Below are 20,050 nucleotides of genomic sequence, written 5' to 3' on the forward strand. Positions count from 1 at the left end.
ATTTGCTTTTTTTGTAAAGATATTATTACAATATCTTTGTTGATTCGAAAATCGTACGTCACAAAATAAAATAAAATTGCGACATAGATGTATAATTTGGTTGCTCTTCCGAAGAAAAATGTTATAAATTAAACTACGATATTATATTGCGTTTGTATCTCGATAATCCGGAAAGCCCCATTTATATAACGAGTAAAAAAAATCTCTTATTCTGTAAGCTCACTGAGTTTAAAAGATTTATTTTCGAGATCGTTTGTACTTTATGATTGTTTGTCATCCTTTCGCGCTTCACTGATAGCTAACAACATTACTCGAAAACCATTATGGTTTAAGAAAAAACAAATTTCCAAAAGTTAATTTGCTGTTCTTGCTGTTCTCCTATCTTCTTTTTCAGTTGCAAAATAATGGGAAGATATTAAATAGACATAATTTTGCAATCTATTTATATATGCAAATGCATCAAAGTATAAATATTTACTTTTTATTTTTACAATAACGTGTGTTGCCTGAACTAAGCATGACGTGCATAGCACGAGCAACAATAAAATGCACGCGCTTTCCCTTTTTCTAGATTTATTTTGGTAAATCTCGTATTCATTGGCGATTGATATTTTTTCGAAATTTTTACGAAAGAACCTCTTCAAAAACAGCGCGCAAATGTTTTATTCGATTAGTTAAAAGCCTCCTCAATCCCTAAGAGTCCGTCTCTGTCTCTTTCAAACAGATATTCTTACAATTTAATTAGGTACACTTAAACGTCATATCACACGCGTGTACATACACATGTGCCTACGTATTTACACGTATGAGTATAACGTCAACTTGTCACTAAAACGTAATTATTATTTGCATGATATTGTCCGCACCATTGTCACCACTGTACTTTTCGATATGAAACTTCGTTTCATTGTCAGTATTCGCTCTCACTACAAATTATTAGCGAAGACTCACCGTATGATCCTTTCTCAAAAAGACTGACGATCACGAATAGCTATATGTACACATAGTTGTATGAATCAATAATTATATTTTCCTCGTTGAAAGAACGATCATTAGTTGAGTCAATCGCGGTAATTCATTTCGAAGCTCTATACAGTTTGCTTAATTTAACACAGTTCTTATTACTTACAAGCACCATATTTCAGCACCAAGTCTCGTTTCGAGTATTTCGTACGAGACACGTTATCTCGTTGTCCACATTCTAAAACGCGTATACAACACTATGGCAACGGCCAGGGCAATCCGGAAAAGTCCACGGGACCACCTAGGCCCGCGTCCGCCTCCAGCAGGCTCATGATGACAGCCATCGCTGCCTCGTCGTTGCCATCGGACAGGATCGGATTTGGCGATTCGTTAATCGTAATGGTACCACCAATCATGTCCATCATGTCCTCGTCTGGTGACGCTCCTAAAAGGAAGTGGATGTTACGTTGTGCATGATATCGTTAATATCGACACACACACGGTTGTGCTGCACCGACAAGAGAATTGATGCTATATTGCCGTGCGGTAAGCAAAACAGCTAAAAACGTTTCTCATTTTTATATATAAATATGTATATAGTCGCGAACTTTGTTCTCTCTATAATCCCTTGTCTTCTCCGAATAATTTTGACAATCGCGCTACACACCAAGAACCGACTCCTTAGAGACAGTAATAGCTATGACCTTGGTCGTTCGCGATGCTGTTGAGCTGCACGTTGTTCGTCACATGGTTGAACGTTGACGTGGGATTGTTGCTATTATTGTCGCTGTTGATGCCACCTGATCGGGACACGTCCGGTATTCTCTCCGGCGATGCCGTCGTGATTTGCGACTTTAATCGAAAGCAGATAATAAAAAACTTCAATCGAAATTGACGACCCAAGACATATTTACCTCGGTGTTTAATAAAGCGGGCTCTGTCGCAGCTGGACCAGGACCACTACCCGAGGAACAGTCTTCCCCGCGTCTTTGTAAGTCCAGTACCTCTTCCGCTATCTGCCGACCGATCTTACTTACCTCCACGTGGCTCGAGATCAATCTCTCTAATCCACCATTACCTGCAAGTTAAAAAATACGAGATCTCAGGCAATATGTTTACCACCTTGCGAAAGTACATAGTTTCAAATCGCACTTACTCTGCGTGAAGTAATCGTAGTTGCCCTGCACGCTCGAATCCTCGGATCCGTTATTTCCACTCGGGCGCGCGTCGCAACTGAAAAAAGTAATAAAGAGCTCTTTAACACGATATCGTCGCGCGGGATGTGCGAGGGATGCCATAATCGTTACTCACAAGATAGCAGAATTCTTGGCGATTAGATACTCGATGTCTTTGGTCCATGGATTTCTGAAGGACTTCCACTCGGATTGCAACCTTATGAAGTTCGCATCCTTACTCCTGAACCTGTAGATCTGCAAGAAGAATATAACACAATTTTATCATGTAGCATAAGATATCTATATGAAAATGCGTAGTTCTCGAATCAAGTCGCGAAACCGCGAATATTTACGGATATAATTATAATTTTAACACGACCGAGTATTATTGCAAAAAAGTAATTGCAATAAATGAGTGATATTAATTGATATTAATTACCTGCGTGGTAACGCGCTCAGACTGCAGCGCCGCTTTGTGAGACTCCGCTAGATGAGGAATGTCGTCGTGGTGATAGTATTCGTACATACTGGTGCCCAGCAGTTCCTGAGGTAGAAAGCCCAATACTGGAGTAGCTCTAAAGAGAAAGATTATTCTCTTAAATCGATATACATACTCGAAATGTGCAATAACGTTTCGAAGATTGTCCGAGATAATGTGTCTTTAAACAATTTATCTACCTTTGGTCCACGAACAGAAATTTGCCATCTATCGCGTGTCGCGAAACGAATTGTATGGGTCTCAAATGGGGTTTCCTCGACGACAACGCGGTCGTAGATATAGCCGTTTGGATCCGACCGACCGCAACTAGGCAGGACAAATTGCAAGCTTCACCGTCGGCTTCGCCCTCCTGCTCCTCGAGGCCGATCTTCGCGGGCGCCCAGGATTTCAGATAACCCGTACATTGAATCACGCAGTACTTCCAATCTAAAACGTGTATTTGTGCCGATTCAGAATTTACAAATTATATATATGTATATAATAAATTATATATATAATTATTATATTTATTATATGTATTATATAAAATAAATATTATTATATATATTTATATATATATATATATATATATATAAATATATATTTATTATGTATATATGTATACATATAATAAAAATAATTATTAATTATATATATAATTATATATATCCATTGTTTTATATAACTAATTATGAACATATAAATGTATCATTACTTTATATACACTTTATACATATTTAGCTACATCTTTCGTATTTATGTATATAAGATAAGGAATCTCGTAGGAGGCGAGTAAGGAGGAGACTTTATGATTACCGGCGAGCTATTTGAGGATGTATCAACGACCCTTTCACTGGTGACTATATACTATAAGGTCTCTACTTTTCACCTTTGACGAGCCACGCGGCAAGTATCATTCATACCATGTCTCCGATCGTGCATACGAATTTCAGTGTCCGAAAGACACATTTGCATCCCCGTTTCAAACTCTCTGAATCGTCGCACACGTATTTTTCCGCACCGCGAGATATCTCGTTTTTCGAGAAAGAAAATTGAACATGTCTTTGGAGGAGGAACATGGGAGTTCGAATTCTTTCTTTCTTCTAAAAAAACCATTGCATCACCTTGCAAGAATATATAATGATAAATAACAGACATACACATTGTGTAATCATATGTATAAAATGTATAAAATATGTATAAATTAAAAGATTCTTAATTCGCGATAATCGATTCAACTTCCTAATTTTGCTCTTTTCTCTGGACCAATCGGATACAAACGTTGATTGTCGCTAAAATTATTGATCGTTAATATAAGTATAGAAACTTCAACATAAATTTTTGATTATTTATTGAATATGAAATATATAAATTAATATTTTAATTAAAAATTTTATGAATGTAAGCGTAATAAACTTATATCAAATATTAAATTTAAATAACCACATTAATAAATATTATAATTATTCTAATCTGTTCGTTCGTTAAAGGCTTTCTATTGCAGCTAAAATTTAAATAAATTTTAAAAAATTGAATAAAATTGAATAAAGTCGATTATAGAAGATAACGAGAATACGAAACAATTAATCGAACTCACCTAAGCTTTGTTGCTTCTTCCGCCTGTGGCAGCCAGTGGTGGTGTCGGCTTCCTCTTTCACCTGCATCTCGTCGCAACGGACTCCGTTAACTTTACGCTTCATCCGACAGAAGAAGGATCTTCGCGCACCGGGGCAGAGTCGTGATACACCCTGGGGCACATCGGTTTTCACCGGTAACATCGCTGAAAACAATCAGGGATGACAGAACAGCAGTTCGTTCTGCGATCGATTTATCTTTATTATCCATATTTCTCCCTCCTGCGCAAATCTCTTTTTCCCCCTCTCTTTTATATTTTTATCATATCTCTCTTGAAAGGTTTTCATGTTTGTAATTGCTTTAGATACTCGGAAGACTTAGAACTCTCTTCTCGTATGCAGATCGCGAGTGTAAATCGTCCAAGGAATCCTGATATATTAGACCCGGTTCGGCGACTCTTCGTCTCCTTTGGCCTCGTTTGGCGTAGCAACTTTCGCAATGCTCTTATCTAGGTAGGCACGCTAATTCAAAGATATTTATTGACAGGGCTTATACGCGAGCAAATGCTGCCGGACGACTGACATTTATCAGGCGAAGGTGGAAGAGATGCGCGCGCGCGAAAATAATAATTTGCGCTCGCAAATGATTGACGGGCCAAGCGTGAAGCAACGAAGTCTCGAAAGAGATGCTATAATTAATGGCTTCGGAGGTGAAAAGTTTCCACAACCGGAGAAGTTAGCGTTTGCATGCAGCTAGTTGATTTGCCGAATCGAGATTCAAAGAGAGAAAGAGAGAAAGAGAGTTGCAGCAGCAGCTTATTGTTATAATGGTTGCTTACTTTTCGCATCGATCAATCGCTCCCTCGGACTGAGATCGGAGGATGAGAGCTGCTCCTTTACTTTGGCGACATCCTTCGGATGCAGAATGTCGAACCAGCTTTGACCCAACAGATCACCCTGCAATGACATTTGATATTTTTGATATGCAGTTTTTATGAAAATTTCAGATAATTAACGTAATATAATTGCCTCGACAGATGACGCAACTAGTGTGTTAATTATGCTAATTTCTAAAGAAAGAGTTTATTATTCAAGTTAATTTGGCCCCTTATTTAATCTACATAACAATTTTTAAATAGCGTTATTCTGGATTATCTAGAATTTAATTAATCTACGGCGGACATTTAAAAGCGCAAAAATGACGAGTAGCTGATAAAATCACAAATTAGAATGTATTGTAACATGATAACAATCCAAATAGCTGTCAGTTAATCCTGCAAGTAAATATACATTTCATATATAACACAATACAACACATTTATTTAAATTAATTCCAACCAATGAAATTCTAATGGAATTACATAACTTTATCCCAACATTTGTTATAATTATTTATTTAGGATTAAATTTTGAACGTTTAAGGATTCATATTATTTATTAAAGTATACATTATTTATTGTATTCAATTTTTAAGTTATTTAAATTTAATATTCGATATAAGTTTATTACTTACATTCATAAAGAATTATTGTAAATAAAAAAGAGATTTTCAGATTTGATAATTATAAATCAAAAAGACAAAAAGGCTCGTATAATGCAACGCAATAAATAATAATAATGGAATATAGTGAAAGGCCAACTAACGAGCAAATAAATAGATATAATATAATATAATAAATTCATTTAATCATGCTCTTAAAATTAATAACATGTAAATTCTTAACATGTAGACGTTTCGACTTACTCTTAGAAAATACACCGATGTTAAAATATTGATGATATTTCAATATACTTTAATTATTATATTATTTAAGCGTTTGTTTAAGTTAGAATTTGTACTGAGGAAGACTAAGTAAGTCGAAACGTCTACATGTTAAGAATTTACATGTTATTAATTTTAAGAGCATGATTAAATGAATTTATTATATTATATTATATCTATTTATTTGCTCGTTAGTTGGCCTTTCACTATATTCCATTATTATTATTTATTGATAATTATATTTATAGAAAATTTTGAATTAAAATATCAATTCATATATTTCATATTCGATAATCAAAATGTTGAAATTCTTACATTTATATTAGAGGTCAATAATTTTAGCAACAATTTCATTTAAAATTGATAGAGATATTAGAATTATATAAATTACTTATATAAATATTTATATACATAATTTTTAGTGTAGGAATTTTTGAGAGCATAATAATTGGGATAGTTTATATATGTATTAAGTAAAGACAAGATATATAATGTATAATTAATAAAATGAATACTTAGCAGATATATGATTAGGCATGTGTGATACAATTAAAATTAGCTATTACAGATTCGTATACGCGCACTTATACAAACTCGATTTATATAAGCAACTCGATTCTTTACGGACGTTGCATTGGTGACAAAATCGCGATTCGAAGAGTAGAAAAAATTTAAAAGAGTTAAATACAGCGATGAAGTTTCTTACCTGAGAATAATTGAGAGCCTGCGAGACGGATTCGGAAACGTAGAGAATTCTTCCACGATCGCAGCCTACTACGAAGACGAAGCCCTCCGCGGCCTGAAATAAGACAAGTTGCTTTCCAATCTGCCATTGAGATTAAACTATTTGTAATTGAAAAACTTATATACTTTGTTTTGAATTTATTAGTAAAATTATAAATAATTTATTCTAAAAAATATACAGATTGTACGAGTTTTTTGCAAGTTTGTGACGCATAATTTCCTTTTTTGAAGATGCGGATTTTCAAGACAGCTTTGATTCATTAATGATAATTATAAAAAAAAAAGTTAATGAAGAAGCGGTTAACACATTTTGCAAAAGTTGAACACCAAATATAGCGTCACTTGCGATTACTTTTTGCAATGTATATAGTATTTTAATAAATTAATAGAGAGAGAGAGAGAGAGAGAGAGAGAGTACTGCTTTTGCGTAAAACGCGGGATTTCGATGGATATAAAATAATGAGTCGGCATCATAAGCCGGATCGACTTTTTTCACGTTTTTGTGTTTCAACCATCTGAAAAATTCTTCCCTGATATTTCGCGTCCTCGGGTGCTCGCGATTCCGGGCGCAAAATACAATCGCCTCAATCTCAATACCGTATTCGTTCATCGTTGGACCAGCTAGACTCTTAAGAGTGCATTGCGTAATCGCGCGCGGTATTTTCGATATTATCGTCGATCGCATGTAACATTCATTAATGTCAATGCACTTCCACAAATGGAATTCGCGTTCGCGCCCTGTTGTGATGCAAAATACATTCGAAGTCTTGTTTCTCTTTACCGTTTCTTTATTCGCATACATATACCTAATACCACCTAGAGTTCCTCTCTGTCTCATCAGGATCAAATACTGATCATCAGAAATATCCCGATCTGTATCGTCTTCGCGTTGCAACGCGAGAATATCGATAAACCCTGATTAGAGTTAATGATCACAATAATTAGCTGATTTTTGCTTCGGACGGATAACGTGACGTAATTTATTCCCAGCCTAAGCCGGATACGATAAATGTATCGATTCACAATGGGGGGATTTATCCCGCGGTTATGCGCGTTTAAAGCACCATGCCGATCCGACTCGGTATGTCTCGGGCGTGGTCATTCACTTCTCTCGGATATTTTCCTACGGCGAACGAGAGAGAAAAATCCTGATAAAAGATAAACGTGTGCAACGTGTACGTTATATGCATGCCAATGAGAAATGTCTGGATCTGACAGCGCGAATTCTATATGTATATGCTGAATCTAGGGTGAATAGAAGTTATCTCTCGATTGTCGTAGCATATTCTTTTTATGTTGCGCTATCTTCCAAGGAAAAGAGAGAAAAAGACAGAAAGAAAGAGCAAGAGAAAAGAGATTAATATCGGCGTAATTTTTATGAGAAGGTGACAACTTCGATTATCTGCAGACGTAACAGAGTGTACGTTTCACATCGTTCTCTATAATGACATGTCTATTTTCTACGCTTTCAAAATCGAAATCGACCTCGTAGAAACTGCAGAGATATGCAATAAATTTTAATCCCCACGTGTTTCTCTACATAATAATAATATATATAATTATATTTTAATTATATAATAATGTATATTTATATATTGTTAGATTATTGTTAGATTAGCAAAAAGAGACTCGAATGAGTAAGATAGTGAGATTCGATGAACATATTGATTAATTAAATTATTGATAAATTAAAAATTCAAAGAAGGCACAAATGCAGGCCCATTTACAATTTTCTGCTTGTTGATGCGCGTTCTTTGCGTTCTCTTTCACGCTAATTGGTTCGGAATTAAAGGCATAGGTGATTCGAGAGCGCCTCGGAGAGAGACTACAGGATACTATTATCGTGATACTATAAATCTCACTGCTTCGAGCCTTTCCTTTCGCCGGCACGAGACCAAGTCCAATAAAAATCTGTAGCACGCGGGAGAAAGGGAGTTATCCGCCGCCGATTTTATCTCCGTTCGATCTCTCGTGCAAAAGGATTACAAAAGACACCGGTCTCTTATAAACCGTGCAAAAATGCACGTCATAAATGAATTTCTCGTTAATGATACTAGGAACTACACTGTAGTTCATTGAATTATGCCGACTTTACGATCGTTTGGTTTGCTTAACGTATTGTACGTAACTCGTCGATTAATTTAGAAGTATTGCTCTTAAAATTAAACGAAAGATTTATTTCACAAACCAAGCGCACATGTATTTCATTGATTTACCATGACCATGATTTATAAACAAAAATTGGTAATCGATAAAATAAGGAAAAAAAAAAAACAAATATTTTTTAACTTTTCAAAGTTATTCATTATACGATCATTAGACTTATTTAATACTTTCTCGTTCGTAATACTTCCTTTATGCTTCTATTGACAATCGCAAAAATTAAATTTGCAACGCCGTTCTTATATAAATAAATATTTTTAAAAACTGTTTAAAAACTCGACTCACTTGAAGTATGAGCGTCTTGAGTTCCTGTTCGCTGAGAAACGCAGGTTTATAGTGACCTTCCGTGTATGAGGTAACCGCACCGAGGATGGTCTTGAGATGCTGCACCGCCATTCGCAGCACGGTCAACTTATCCAATTTTCGCGACATCGCATGACACATTGGCACCATCGCCGAGAGCTCGGTGATGTACGTGTTCATCTTGTCTCTTCTACGCTTTTCAATTTCACTGTGGTTCTGTCTGAAGGCATAAATCGAGCTTTAGTTCCATATTTTAATAGAGATGAGAAGATTGGAAAGTAAAATTTATTATCTTTGCCTCAAGCCTTCAAAATAAATAAATAAAAATGTGAAACTCATCATATATATAATAAGTATTTCATTCTCTTATCTTTTATATATATAATATTTATGTTTTTATTTTGAGGCCTTATATATATCATTAAAAATAAATATTATAAAAATATTATATAAGAGAGATTTGTTTTCATAGAAGTTTATAGTGTTATAAAATTACAGAATTTATAGTATAAAACCGTATCTAGAAAATATATAAGCTGATACATTACAAATCCATTTCTCACCTACTGTTATTTATAAGTTTATTAATGGCAAAACTAGAATGTTTTTCAATCAAAGTTTAATACAGTTCATCGCTTAGTCATCATCGTTACAGTAACATAACAACTTTCATAGTTGCATAAAAACAGACTCATATAAGAAATTTTATATGTACATTCGTTATATATATATCGTAAGATATAAATATAAATTATATAACTCATTATATAATATATGTATATATGTGAGTTCGATGCTTTTGTATTCTTTCTAAGAAGGGTCACGATCACAAGCGTTTCTAATATTTCCATCCAGGCTCCCCTCTGTTATTCTCTCTCTCATATTTCTACCTCCTTCTTTCTCAAGTAAGGTCCACGGATTAAATGTTAAATGTATGTATGTACACGTACACGTTCGTTGCCGTTAATCGCGCGGAATCCTATTGCCATCGTTCCATGCAAACAAGAAACGGAAACAAGATCGGAATGTGCCGAGCTACCGAACGACATATAGTATAGTAAAATGTATCTTGTCGACTTCAGCGGATTTTTTGCGAAGGTCTGATCCACGTGGACCTGGGTGAATCACGTGCGTTTTAAATTCAAAGTTACGCCGGCGCTGACTCTCTCGTAAAAGTCAGCTCAATAAAAACGGACTCGTGCAATCGAATGAATGACAATGACGATTCGGCAACGGGATCAGTCAATTGTATACAGAAGGGAACGGATTCAACGGTAAAACAAGGTTCTTTTTATAAAGCGCGCTTTGCTAATTTGTCTCCCGAGAATTCGCATTCATAGGACACACGCGAGGACAAATTGGCGGAAATCATTGCAACGACGAAAACTGGTTTCGCTCAACTATGTCCGACTTTCTGTCATAGCATAATTATATCCTGATCCAGACATGTCGTAATACATATCGTAATATCCGTCAGATTTTTACATCCGGCTTCAATGGGTCCATGTGGGTATCAATCGTTATCGGTCACCAATTCATTTATCGAATTCATTTTATATATTTTAATTCATATTATTATGTATATAACATGCTGAAGAAGGACGAAAGAGAGAGAAAACATAATATATATTATAAATATATATAATAATTATATATGCGATATATATTATATATGATAAACTAGAAACCCTGAAGAAATCCTAAGGATATTATAAAAATGTCCAAAGGATCAGGACATCTTTTAGATCAACCTTTTTTTACGAGAGATCTTTTAAACATTTTCCGTCAGATATTTGTGTGACATCCCAGATAAATTCGCATTAGCTTCTAACAGATCCTTCAGCTGTTAATGCGCAATAGACGAGCATATCGCGTTAAAGCGACATGACGCAAACAAATCGTTCGAACACTTCAAAATCGAATCGACTGCTCGAAGCGACAGTGCATTGCGCATACAACAAAACAGATATAATATAGTGGATTAGTGACGTCACCGCGATGAAGCCAAAGCAAAAAATCAAGGTAGGTCAAGGTGGCACTCACCTTTGCAATATCTGACATAATACTATGTAATCGCGCTGACCGACGTTTGAAAGCGATCGATTGAATCGCGAAACGCGTTTCGCGCTCGGAAATTCCGCGATCGTCTAATAAATATTATTTTATTATATTTTTCTCTTTCGGGGTACTTACTTTTTACTGTCGTCGTTTGTGCGAACAGATTTTGCGTCGTCTCCCTGATCGTCCAAGAGATCGCTTGCAACGCTGAAACAAATGTAAGATAATGCTTTATCAACGAGAATAAATTTTAAAAAAGTGAAAAAAATTGAATAATCGAGGTAGCGAAATAAATCGTGAATGAATTAACATTGGATATGACACTCACGATGATCCTGTAACTTTATTCTCTTCCGCGAAATGTGTAAGTTCACACACGCGTAAGTAATCTAAAGTACGTAATTGGCGAAGTCCCACCGGGACGACCAAAATTCGGTCGAAATCACATCACAGAGAAACAATTTCTTCGGCAATTTATACGACCTTCGCCAAGGGTGTGTTACCCCTTTGACGGGGAATTTTGCCAAGTTTCGCGCCCCATGTAGAGCTTCCTCTCCCCCTTCCTTTGTATCTCGAAGCTCGAAAAGTCGCACGCAGGTTTCCCGTTCCTCACGAGACGAAACGATTCGTCGACACAATTTTTCCTTCGTCGCGAAAATAAAAAGACGCGCATAATAAAAAAAAACGCACACATGTATATATGCATCTCAATCTCGTCTAATGTCATTAACAATGAGATTCCAGATGGGGAAGAGAGAGAGGGAGCGGACAAAAGATTCAACAAAATACAAACTTATTGCGCGGATAAGGGATGCAAGAAGGTTTCGCTCAATGTCAAGTAAAGAATTGCAATTTTTCAACGACTAGCTATTTGTGATAAGTGTGCGGTCACGTCATTCCGAACAAGGTAATGGCGTAATTGTCGTAGACAATTTCGACCGGCCGGGGTCTCGGGAGAGAGAGAAGGCAAATCTTCCGTTCTATCAACGAAGTTAACCCTTTGACTCCGTACGCGATATCTTGATGGAGTAATTACTCGAAACTATCGGCGTTTCGCGCGAAACATTTCGAAATTGGTATCGATGGGTATCGAGAGAGATGGAATGCAGGAAGAGAAGAGAAGTGGAAGAGAGGAAGAGAGAGAAAGAGAGGGTAGTTGTGTTGCGTACTGTTTGCCGTGAGATTTCAGACTTGGCTCGGAGACATTTGGCGGGCTTCGTTTTGCGAGACGCACGCCATGCTAATGTGTAATATTTCGATATGACTTCCACCTACGTTTCTCTACGCGAAGCGAATCGCTTTATATGCCGAGAAAACGGAGCGATTGTTACCGCCGACGCCGAATTCTTAGATGCGTTTGCCTTCCTCTACGGACAAAGAACGTTGTTCCACGTTGGCGTAAGATTCCGCGTTAAGATCCTTCGAGCACTCTAGCTATTTCTTATTCGAAAACATACAACGATAAAAAGATCTGAAAAGTTCATGATCGCGCGATTTTATCTAACAAATTAAATTTCTGACTTTTTATCTAACAAATTTAATAAATGTTAAACTGTAGATCTCTTCAGATATTATGGAATAAATAACTTACATTTTCCGCGATTATAAAGAAAAATTTATAAATAATTTCCTCGATTTAAATTTATTATTAATTTATTAATAATGTAACGCCGATAGTAGCGTTTAACGATCCATTCCAAAGTTAGCTAGCATCGCTTGGTTTGATAGAGATCGGTGAAATCAACCGTTAATCCCTTAGAGACAAGGGCCTTCAAGGTCCTTGATATAAGTTACGATTAAACTTACTGGCAAGAAAGCTTTCGCTTCTTAGAGATCGGCGCGAACTCGTCCGAGGTGTCGGTCGCTGGTTCATGGTTAGACATGCTACGTTGTTGCCGATGATGATGATGATGATGATGATGATGGTGATGGTGCTGGTGAAAGTGATGGCCGGAGGCGGGTGCCTGCTGGTCGGGGACCATCGTCGGGGGTGTCTCCATGTGCCGGGGCGGTTCAGCCCCCGTTGCAACCTGCGGGATGGTGGCGATGCTGGTGGTGAAGGTGGTGGTGGTAGTTGTAACAGTGCTCAGGCTGTTGGGGGTGGTGATGGTACTGACGCTGCTGCCGCTGTTGGCGGGGGTTGGAGTCGGGGCGAGACCTTTGCCACCAGCCCCCGCCGAGGGGGTGGTTAGTTCTCCCACCCCGGAACCCGTGTCTATCTCACCGAAATAAACCGTGGAGCACGAATTTCTGAAAGTAAGTTCCAAGTCATTTCGAACGTTATCGTTATTATATGCAGAGTGTAACTGAACAAACATATATGGAGAACACCATCAAATTCTCTGGCCAATTTAGAGACGATTTTTTCTCAGTGAAAATATCGAAGTACCATCAATAATTTTCAAGTTATAAATGATTGAAAAAGAAGGATTTCTCACAAACTAAATTTTATAGAGTTAAAATATTAATAAAACTACATTCTTTAATTAATTTCAGATAGAGTTTACTTTAATACAATTTTAATTTAAGGCTTAGTTATAGACATAGGATGGCAAAAATTGGAAACATGCAAAAAATGATGACCTTCCTCGACATTTTCGCTAAGGAAAAATCATTTTCAAATTGGCCACAGAATCTGATGATGTGCTCCATATATGTTCTTTCAGTTACATCTTGTATAACATCGTGATTTTCCTGATAAATAGATGCAGAATAAAACACGTGGAAAAATTTATCCGATGTTTTGACAGGTGAAAAAAAGAAGTTGCCATAAATATATATCTGAAAATATTCAAATTGTACAAAATATATGATTATCGTAACGAAGGAATTATAATTATATAGGCAGAAACTTCATTCCGCCTCTGCTATATTCTGTGTAGTAAATTGTCATTAAAATTTCTAATAATTAGCTCCTATAATATAACGAGCAACTCATTCAGTTGTCAGCGGCGTGATCTGCAATATATATTTTCAACACGAAGGAACGCGGGAAAAGTTGTAATCGTGTAGGAGTGTACAACATTTTGTGCACAGGTACGTTAATCATATACGCGATATAGCGTGTAATATGCAGTTGCATTAACGCCGTGTCCGGGAGTAATGAACCATTGTCATCAACCTTACGATCTACTCTTCTACGAGCGATATCGAGCCAATCTCCCGATTTGTCTTATTCGTTTGTTCGCATATAAAACTTTTCACTGATCGATTAAATCTTGATCGCATTATCGCTTTGTCAATCGCGCTCAAACGCATAGGAGTATGCATATATGTACGACAAGTCCGATATATAATTGTGTAGCTAGCCATATGTTACTTCGAGTATTTTAAACTCGCGAACATAGCAATGAAAACTTGCGTCTAAAAAATTAAAAATTGTTCTTTCAATTAAGTCATAAATTATTCTTTTATTTTTATAAAATAAAAGGATCGAAAATACTCGTAAAAAAACAAGGAGATACCTTGGTTTCAGAATACCAGATATTATAAGTTTTATTCTTTTGCTTGTCTCTTTTTCACTATTTAACTTTTTAACATTTTATCATTTTATTAAAATACACGTATATTTGTTATTTTTATTTCATTAAAAAAATTTTTTCTACAAATTAATATAGATTTTATTTTTGAAGATTGTTTTTCTATTAAAACGTATTTTATCATTTCATTAAAATGCACATAAAATATTTGTTTTTATTTTATTTTAAAAAATTTCTCCAAAAACTATGAATTTTGTTTTATGTTTATGTTTTTTTAAAGTAATGTTTGACATATTACTATGACTTTCTGTATCTTTCCACAAAAAGGGGGGAGGGGGAATCAAGGTCTGCCAGATATCTCGTCATCGACAACGGCAGATCCGTGTACTATGATGTAATGCAACATAATTCTATTATTCGTAGATGAGACGTCATGTCGCATGCAGCGCGACAAGTGGGAGTCTTTCAGGTAACAACGATGATGCAGTCTCTGATGCTCGAGGAACTTGTAATTCGTACTACTTAATCCTTCGTATTTCAGTACATTTTCGAAAATACCGTATCGTAAAACGCCACATTGTAGATGAAGCAACTGTCGAACAGATAATCGCGACTATGCAATTTATCTGTTCAACTATGATGATTCAATTATCTCATTAGTAGTCTCATTTTATTCTATACACGCCTGCGAAAATTTTCCGTCCCAAAATAATAATTATACAAGAACGACGGACACGCGGCTTGTTCAACCGGGAGTGTTCAGTAAATAAAGAGCTCTAACGAGATGCCGATGACGATCGCGATAAAATTATGCGATTAATCGTTATTACTTTCCGCTTGGATGATTGATTTGATCGGCGAGTTCCGCATTAACTTCTTATAATCGCTCTAATAAGTTTTCACTGAAAGAATGTTTAAGCGAAATCTAAACACAATCTAACGACATACAATTGCATTAGTTAGATAATTATCGGGATAAATAATTAATAGGAACAACTAGTTATATATATATATATATATATACAGGGTGTTTGTTTATAAGTGTCCGAGCAAATATCTCGCAACTGATCAAAGTTACAAGAAAGTTTAATAAGAGAAATTTGCACGGCTTTGAGTCAGCTACAAAGTGCATGTAAAAAAATTTTTATTTACTCGTGACCTTTTCGAGTTATAAAGGTCAACATAGTTTTTTTAAATGGATACCTATAATTTTTTTGCATATTTACATAGTAGAGGTTATTTGCAATCAAAATCATATCTAGTAAAAAATTGCTACTATGCATCGTTTGTGACATGCATGTAGCTGACTCAAAGCCGTGCAAATTTCTCTTATTAAACTTTCTTGTAACTTTGATCAGTTGCGAGATATTTGCTCGGACACTTATAAACAAACATCCTGTATATGCATATATTATTACTTCCCGCTTGAACCGATAGAATAAATCTGCTTCAAAAGTGTCAAGTGAAAGAGCACAAACAGCGCAATAAAGCGCATAAAAATTGCATTAGTCTCGGTAATATAAAGCAATGATAAAGAGACATGTTGCATTATGCAACTCCTACAAAGTATCGGGAAAAAAAAGGACAGTGGAAACGTGAAGATGCTGATGCTGATGATTGAAATTAGAGCAAAAATCAAGAACAACGTTGCAATTAATGTATTCATCGTACGCTATTTAGAGTTGAATGACTGATATTGTCTCTCAGCGCCTCTTAAATATTGGATCGCAGATTTGTGTATGTGAAAAAAATATCATTACGAATTTCATTTCTGCATAGTTTAATCTATTAAAATAATTGCGTGAATTAAATTTGCTCGAGCAACGAAATGATCCAAGTGATTTCAAGTTTTATTAACTGGGCGTGTGTTGACAATACTAGTCATAATATCGAAACTAATTTCAACAGAGTCGGGCGAGATAAGTTTATCGATTGTCATCGGTATGCGCGCAGTAAATATGTCGTAACATTGCATAACAATGTTGTAGTTGTTTCATTCTTACGATTAAACGCGACGTATATAAACGATATTCGATTCAACATCGCGCGATATACATATGTATTATATTTACATTCATTAATCCGCAACGATTCTCTGCTTCCAATATTTTTTTTTTATGGGAACCAACGAACACGACACTAAGACAACCAAACTTACTTCTGCACGGACGAGAGATTATAATAATCCTGTTGCTGTTGGCCGTTGGCCGCCTGTTGCTGCTGCTGCTGCTGATGATAGAACTGAGAGACGGACGAGACGATTTGCGTGCAAGTGTCCTGATGGTGGATGCGCGGCTGCAGCTCCTGCAAGGAGATGAACTCCTGCGGTTCCTGGACCGCCGCCGAATGCAGGAGCTGCGTGTAACCGTGTGCCATTTCCTGCGCTACCATCTCCTCCCTTTCCGGCCCGGACGTCCCGGTCCCGGTCTCGCGGAATTGCAAGAGATCGTGCAACTCCGTCGGCGAATGCTGCTGCTGATGATGATGAGGATGCTGAGGATGATAATGGAGGATGCGATCGTTCACGCAGGCGCCATCCGTATCGTTATTCTCGACGACGCCGCTGTCCGGTAGTAGACCACCCTCGTCTGGAGAACGATAGAGCGATTTGCCTCTTTGGAGGAAGATCTTCGAGGAAAAGGCATGGCAAGCTTCTCTTTATCTTCGACGACGAAGATTCAATTCCTCGTCGGTCTCGCTCGAATTAAAACGAACTATTGATACGCGATCGAATTGAATCCTGAGATCTTCGGCGATTTTATTAAAGACTCCACGCGACAATCTCCGACGCGCAATATATATATATATTTTTTTTTTATACAGTACAAATCTTGGATGTGCTCCGTAAAATGACAGATAACGTAGCGTCAATTATCATTTATAATAATAAAATTGAAAGTGCGCCGTTTCCTATTTTCAGGCGTGTTACTAGATCTCTTTTATGTAAAGTCGTAACGCGCGCGCGTTAAATTTGCATAATGTAAAACACAGCAAAGCCGTGGTTATTGGCGGACAATCATCTGGACGTTAGAAGGTATAATTATCTCATTTGATGCAAAACACGGAGTCTCCCTAAACCTTGGCAATTCCTTATTTAAACGCCAATTTTCTTAACGTGTCGCGAGATTCAACAAGCCTCGGCAATCTTTCTGCAAAGCTACAGAGAAAATTCTCTCGCGATTAAAAGATTACTCCGAAATAATTCGGAGACAAAATTTCCATCTCTCTTTCATAATGCTCATCACGCATAATATAATACAAGTTGATAAAAAATGGTTTAATTCCGAAGAAAATCGTGAAAGATAATCTTTTGCACACGATAGGGAAAAAGTAGATGATAAATCCGTCGCATATGTATACATATATGTATATATGATCTCCAACCTTGAGTGACAGCACGCCAATGTCACGATTGCGAATGCAATCGGTTGGACACGTATTGTCAGATATTCACGCGACTTTGGAATGCGCCAACGGCACGTACAGAGTATTAATAATGATGCAACAATCGTATACGCGAGAGGAAGAGAGAGAGAAAGAGAAAGGTATTCGTATATACATTCTCCTGGAAAAGGGAGATCCTCGCAGAGGGATCATCTCGTCGAGATGAGAAGCTAAACGCGCGTAAATCACATCACTGAATGAAATGCGAAAGGTTACCGGTCTCCGTCTCGGCATTAATATATTTCCGCGGTTTCGAAAAATTTTAGTAATACTCATCGTGCACACAGACATACATTGTGCGCATTTACTCGGAGAAAAGGAGATCTCGCGCACAAAGGGCGTTGCGCAAGATCGGCCCTAGATCGGCGAGGAACGAAATCGACGACGAAATCGGCAATTAATCAACGGTTCGCGCGCGAAACCCATAACGAATCGTCCGCCTTCGCATTAATTGCTACCTCGACTCGACTGCCAGGCAATTTCGCACTTTTATGACATTTCGCTTGGCAGCGTTAGCTCCATACACGCGCTAATATTAACAGACGCCATACGACGACACCTCTTGCGAGAGAGAGAGAGAAAGAGCGAGTAATTTCTTCGTCTCTCAGACGAAGATACAAGTCCGTGTGTGTCAGTTCAGAAAACCAGTTTCGGGGTTGAAGCCGCGATATAGACGGCTTAGAAGAAAGAGATATTTCCCCCTGGCGTAATATCTCAGACGCGTCTTCCAGACCGCGGCGCGGTGTGTTGCTAAATACGAAATCCTTTCACATGTAACTTTTAATAGCTTATGATTTTTAGAAAAATCGATGAAACGACGATAATAAAATCGTAGAGAGATGTCGAGGGAGTTTGCGCGAGTATTATATTTTAAATACGACCTGTCATAAACGACTTCATTAAGATCCTCAACGTATGCACAATGTATATCGCATTGCGCGATTTCTATTGCGTTAAAAGATACGATTAATGCAAGTTTTTCAGGCGCGAGAGTTTACAGACATCTTTTAATTGAAATTTTTTATTTTTTTTTATTTTACAAAGGTATCGTTACAGGATATAGTTTCCCATAGTTTACTCGCGATGATATAAGATGAGATGTCAATGACTTGCATACGTTGATTGATAAAATTTCATGATAAGGTACATTACATAAAATTATGATAAAGATCTTATTGCGCAAAATGTAAACAACACCTTGACTTGACACGTCTGACGACGCATTATGAATTTTTTAGAATGTAATACGACGGGTGAATACGACTGAGATAATAGCAACAATGATTTTAACCAGGAGCTGCGATCTTTGATAACGCGGTACGAGTCTTTATCAATGAAGAACGATAGTACCTGTTGTAAATTGCGAAATGACGGAACAAAGCTTAGCGTGGTAGATCGGTATCTCGAAGAATTGTCATTCGAATGGAAAATGAATTCATTATGTCGATTGATGTGATCGAGTGATGATCGAGAACAGAGAAGACAAAGGTTTAGATGGGAGTTATTCTTCGTGATCTAGATCAAAAGAAATCGACTCGATAAAGCAACCGTTGCTGTGACAAAAAAAAAGGGGGAAACAATACCTGAGATGACAAGAATATCCCAGCAATTATTATTGGAATGATGCATTCGATGATACGTCGACGAAAATTGCATCTGATGACAACGGCGCACAATACGTCACTGACACAAGTCTTCCCCAATTGTCAAGGAAATCAGTCGAATAAGAAAGCACTCTTTAAGACTTTATTCAATTCTGCTTAATTAAGGATTATTATCGAATTCGTTTATAAATTATTACTTTTATAGAAATAATTGATTGATACATGATGACGATTTAATTTGACAGGTCTACGATGAGTAAAAATATGGATAATTGTCAATCATCAGCATCCAGCTGTCTAGAA

The 20,050-nt window shown here is 36.8% G+C and overlaps 2 protein-coding genes across 2 annotated transcripts in view; both read right to left on the reverse strand.

Moving 5' to 3' along the window:
* Nucleotides 1–8: 8 nt before the first annotated feature.
* On the reverse strand, nt 9–1,809 carry LOC145938295 (basic helix-loop-helix ARNT-like protein 1). Its single transcript, XM_083041787.1, has 2 exons — nt 1,631–1,809; nt 9–1,408 (listed from the first exon to the last, which is right to left on the reverse strand). The coding sequence occupies exon 2, from the start codon at nt 1,386–1,388 to the stop codon at nt 1,221–1,223; it is 168 nt and encodes a 55-aa protein (XP_082897913.1). The 5' UTR covers nt 1,389–1,408; nt 1,631–1,809; the 3' UTR covers nt 9–1,220.
* Nucleotides 1,810–2,270: 461 nt separating this feature from the next.
* Nucleotides 2,271–20,050, reverse strand: part of Cyc (basic helix-loop-helix ARNT-like protein cyc) — a 29,387-nt gene continuing 11,607 nt past the window's right edge. Inside the window, exons 4-13 of the mRNA XM_083041776.1 lie at nt 16,858–17,287; nt 13,027–13,470; nt 11,356–11,427; nt 9,145–9,382; nt 6,659–6,751; nt 5,030–5,147; nt 4,214–4,396; nt 2,817–3,063; nt 2,578–2,713; nt 2,271–2,393 (exon numbers count right to left, since the gene is read on the reverse strand). Coding sequence (XP_082897902.1) covers nt 2,271–2,393; nt 2,578–2,713; nt 2,817–3,063; nt 4,214–4,396; nt 5,030–5,147; nt 6,659–6,751; nt 9,145–9,382; nt 11,356–11,427; nt 13,027–13,470; nt 16,858–17,287 — 2,084 coding nt within the window. The remainder of the gene's footprint in view (nt 2,394–2,577; nt 2,714–2,816; nt 3,064–4,213; nt 4,397–5,029; nt 5,148–6,658; nt 6,752–9,144; nt 9,383–11,355; nt 11,428–13,026; nt 13,471–16,857; nt 17,288–20,050) is intronic.

This window comes from Prenolepis imparis, unplaced genomic scaffold, assembly GCF_030444845.1.
Source record: "Prenolepis imparis isolate NDT839.2.m4 unplaced genomic scaffold, iyPreImpa1.0 SCAF_7, whole genome shotgun sequence".
NCBI classification, from domain to species: Eukaryota; Metazoa; Arthropoda; class Insecta; order Hymenoptera; family Formicidae; genus Prenolepis; species Prenolepis imparis.

Bases quoted from the DNA above. Each gene is read 5' to 3' on its own strand.
- LOC145938295 (XM_083041787.1), bottom strand. From the start codon at position 1,388: ATGATGGACATGATTGGTGGTACCATTACGATTAACGAATCGCCAAAT.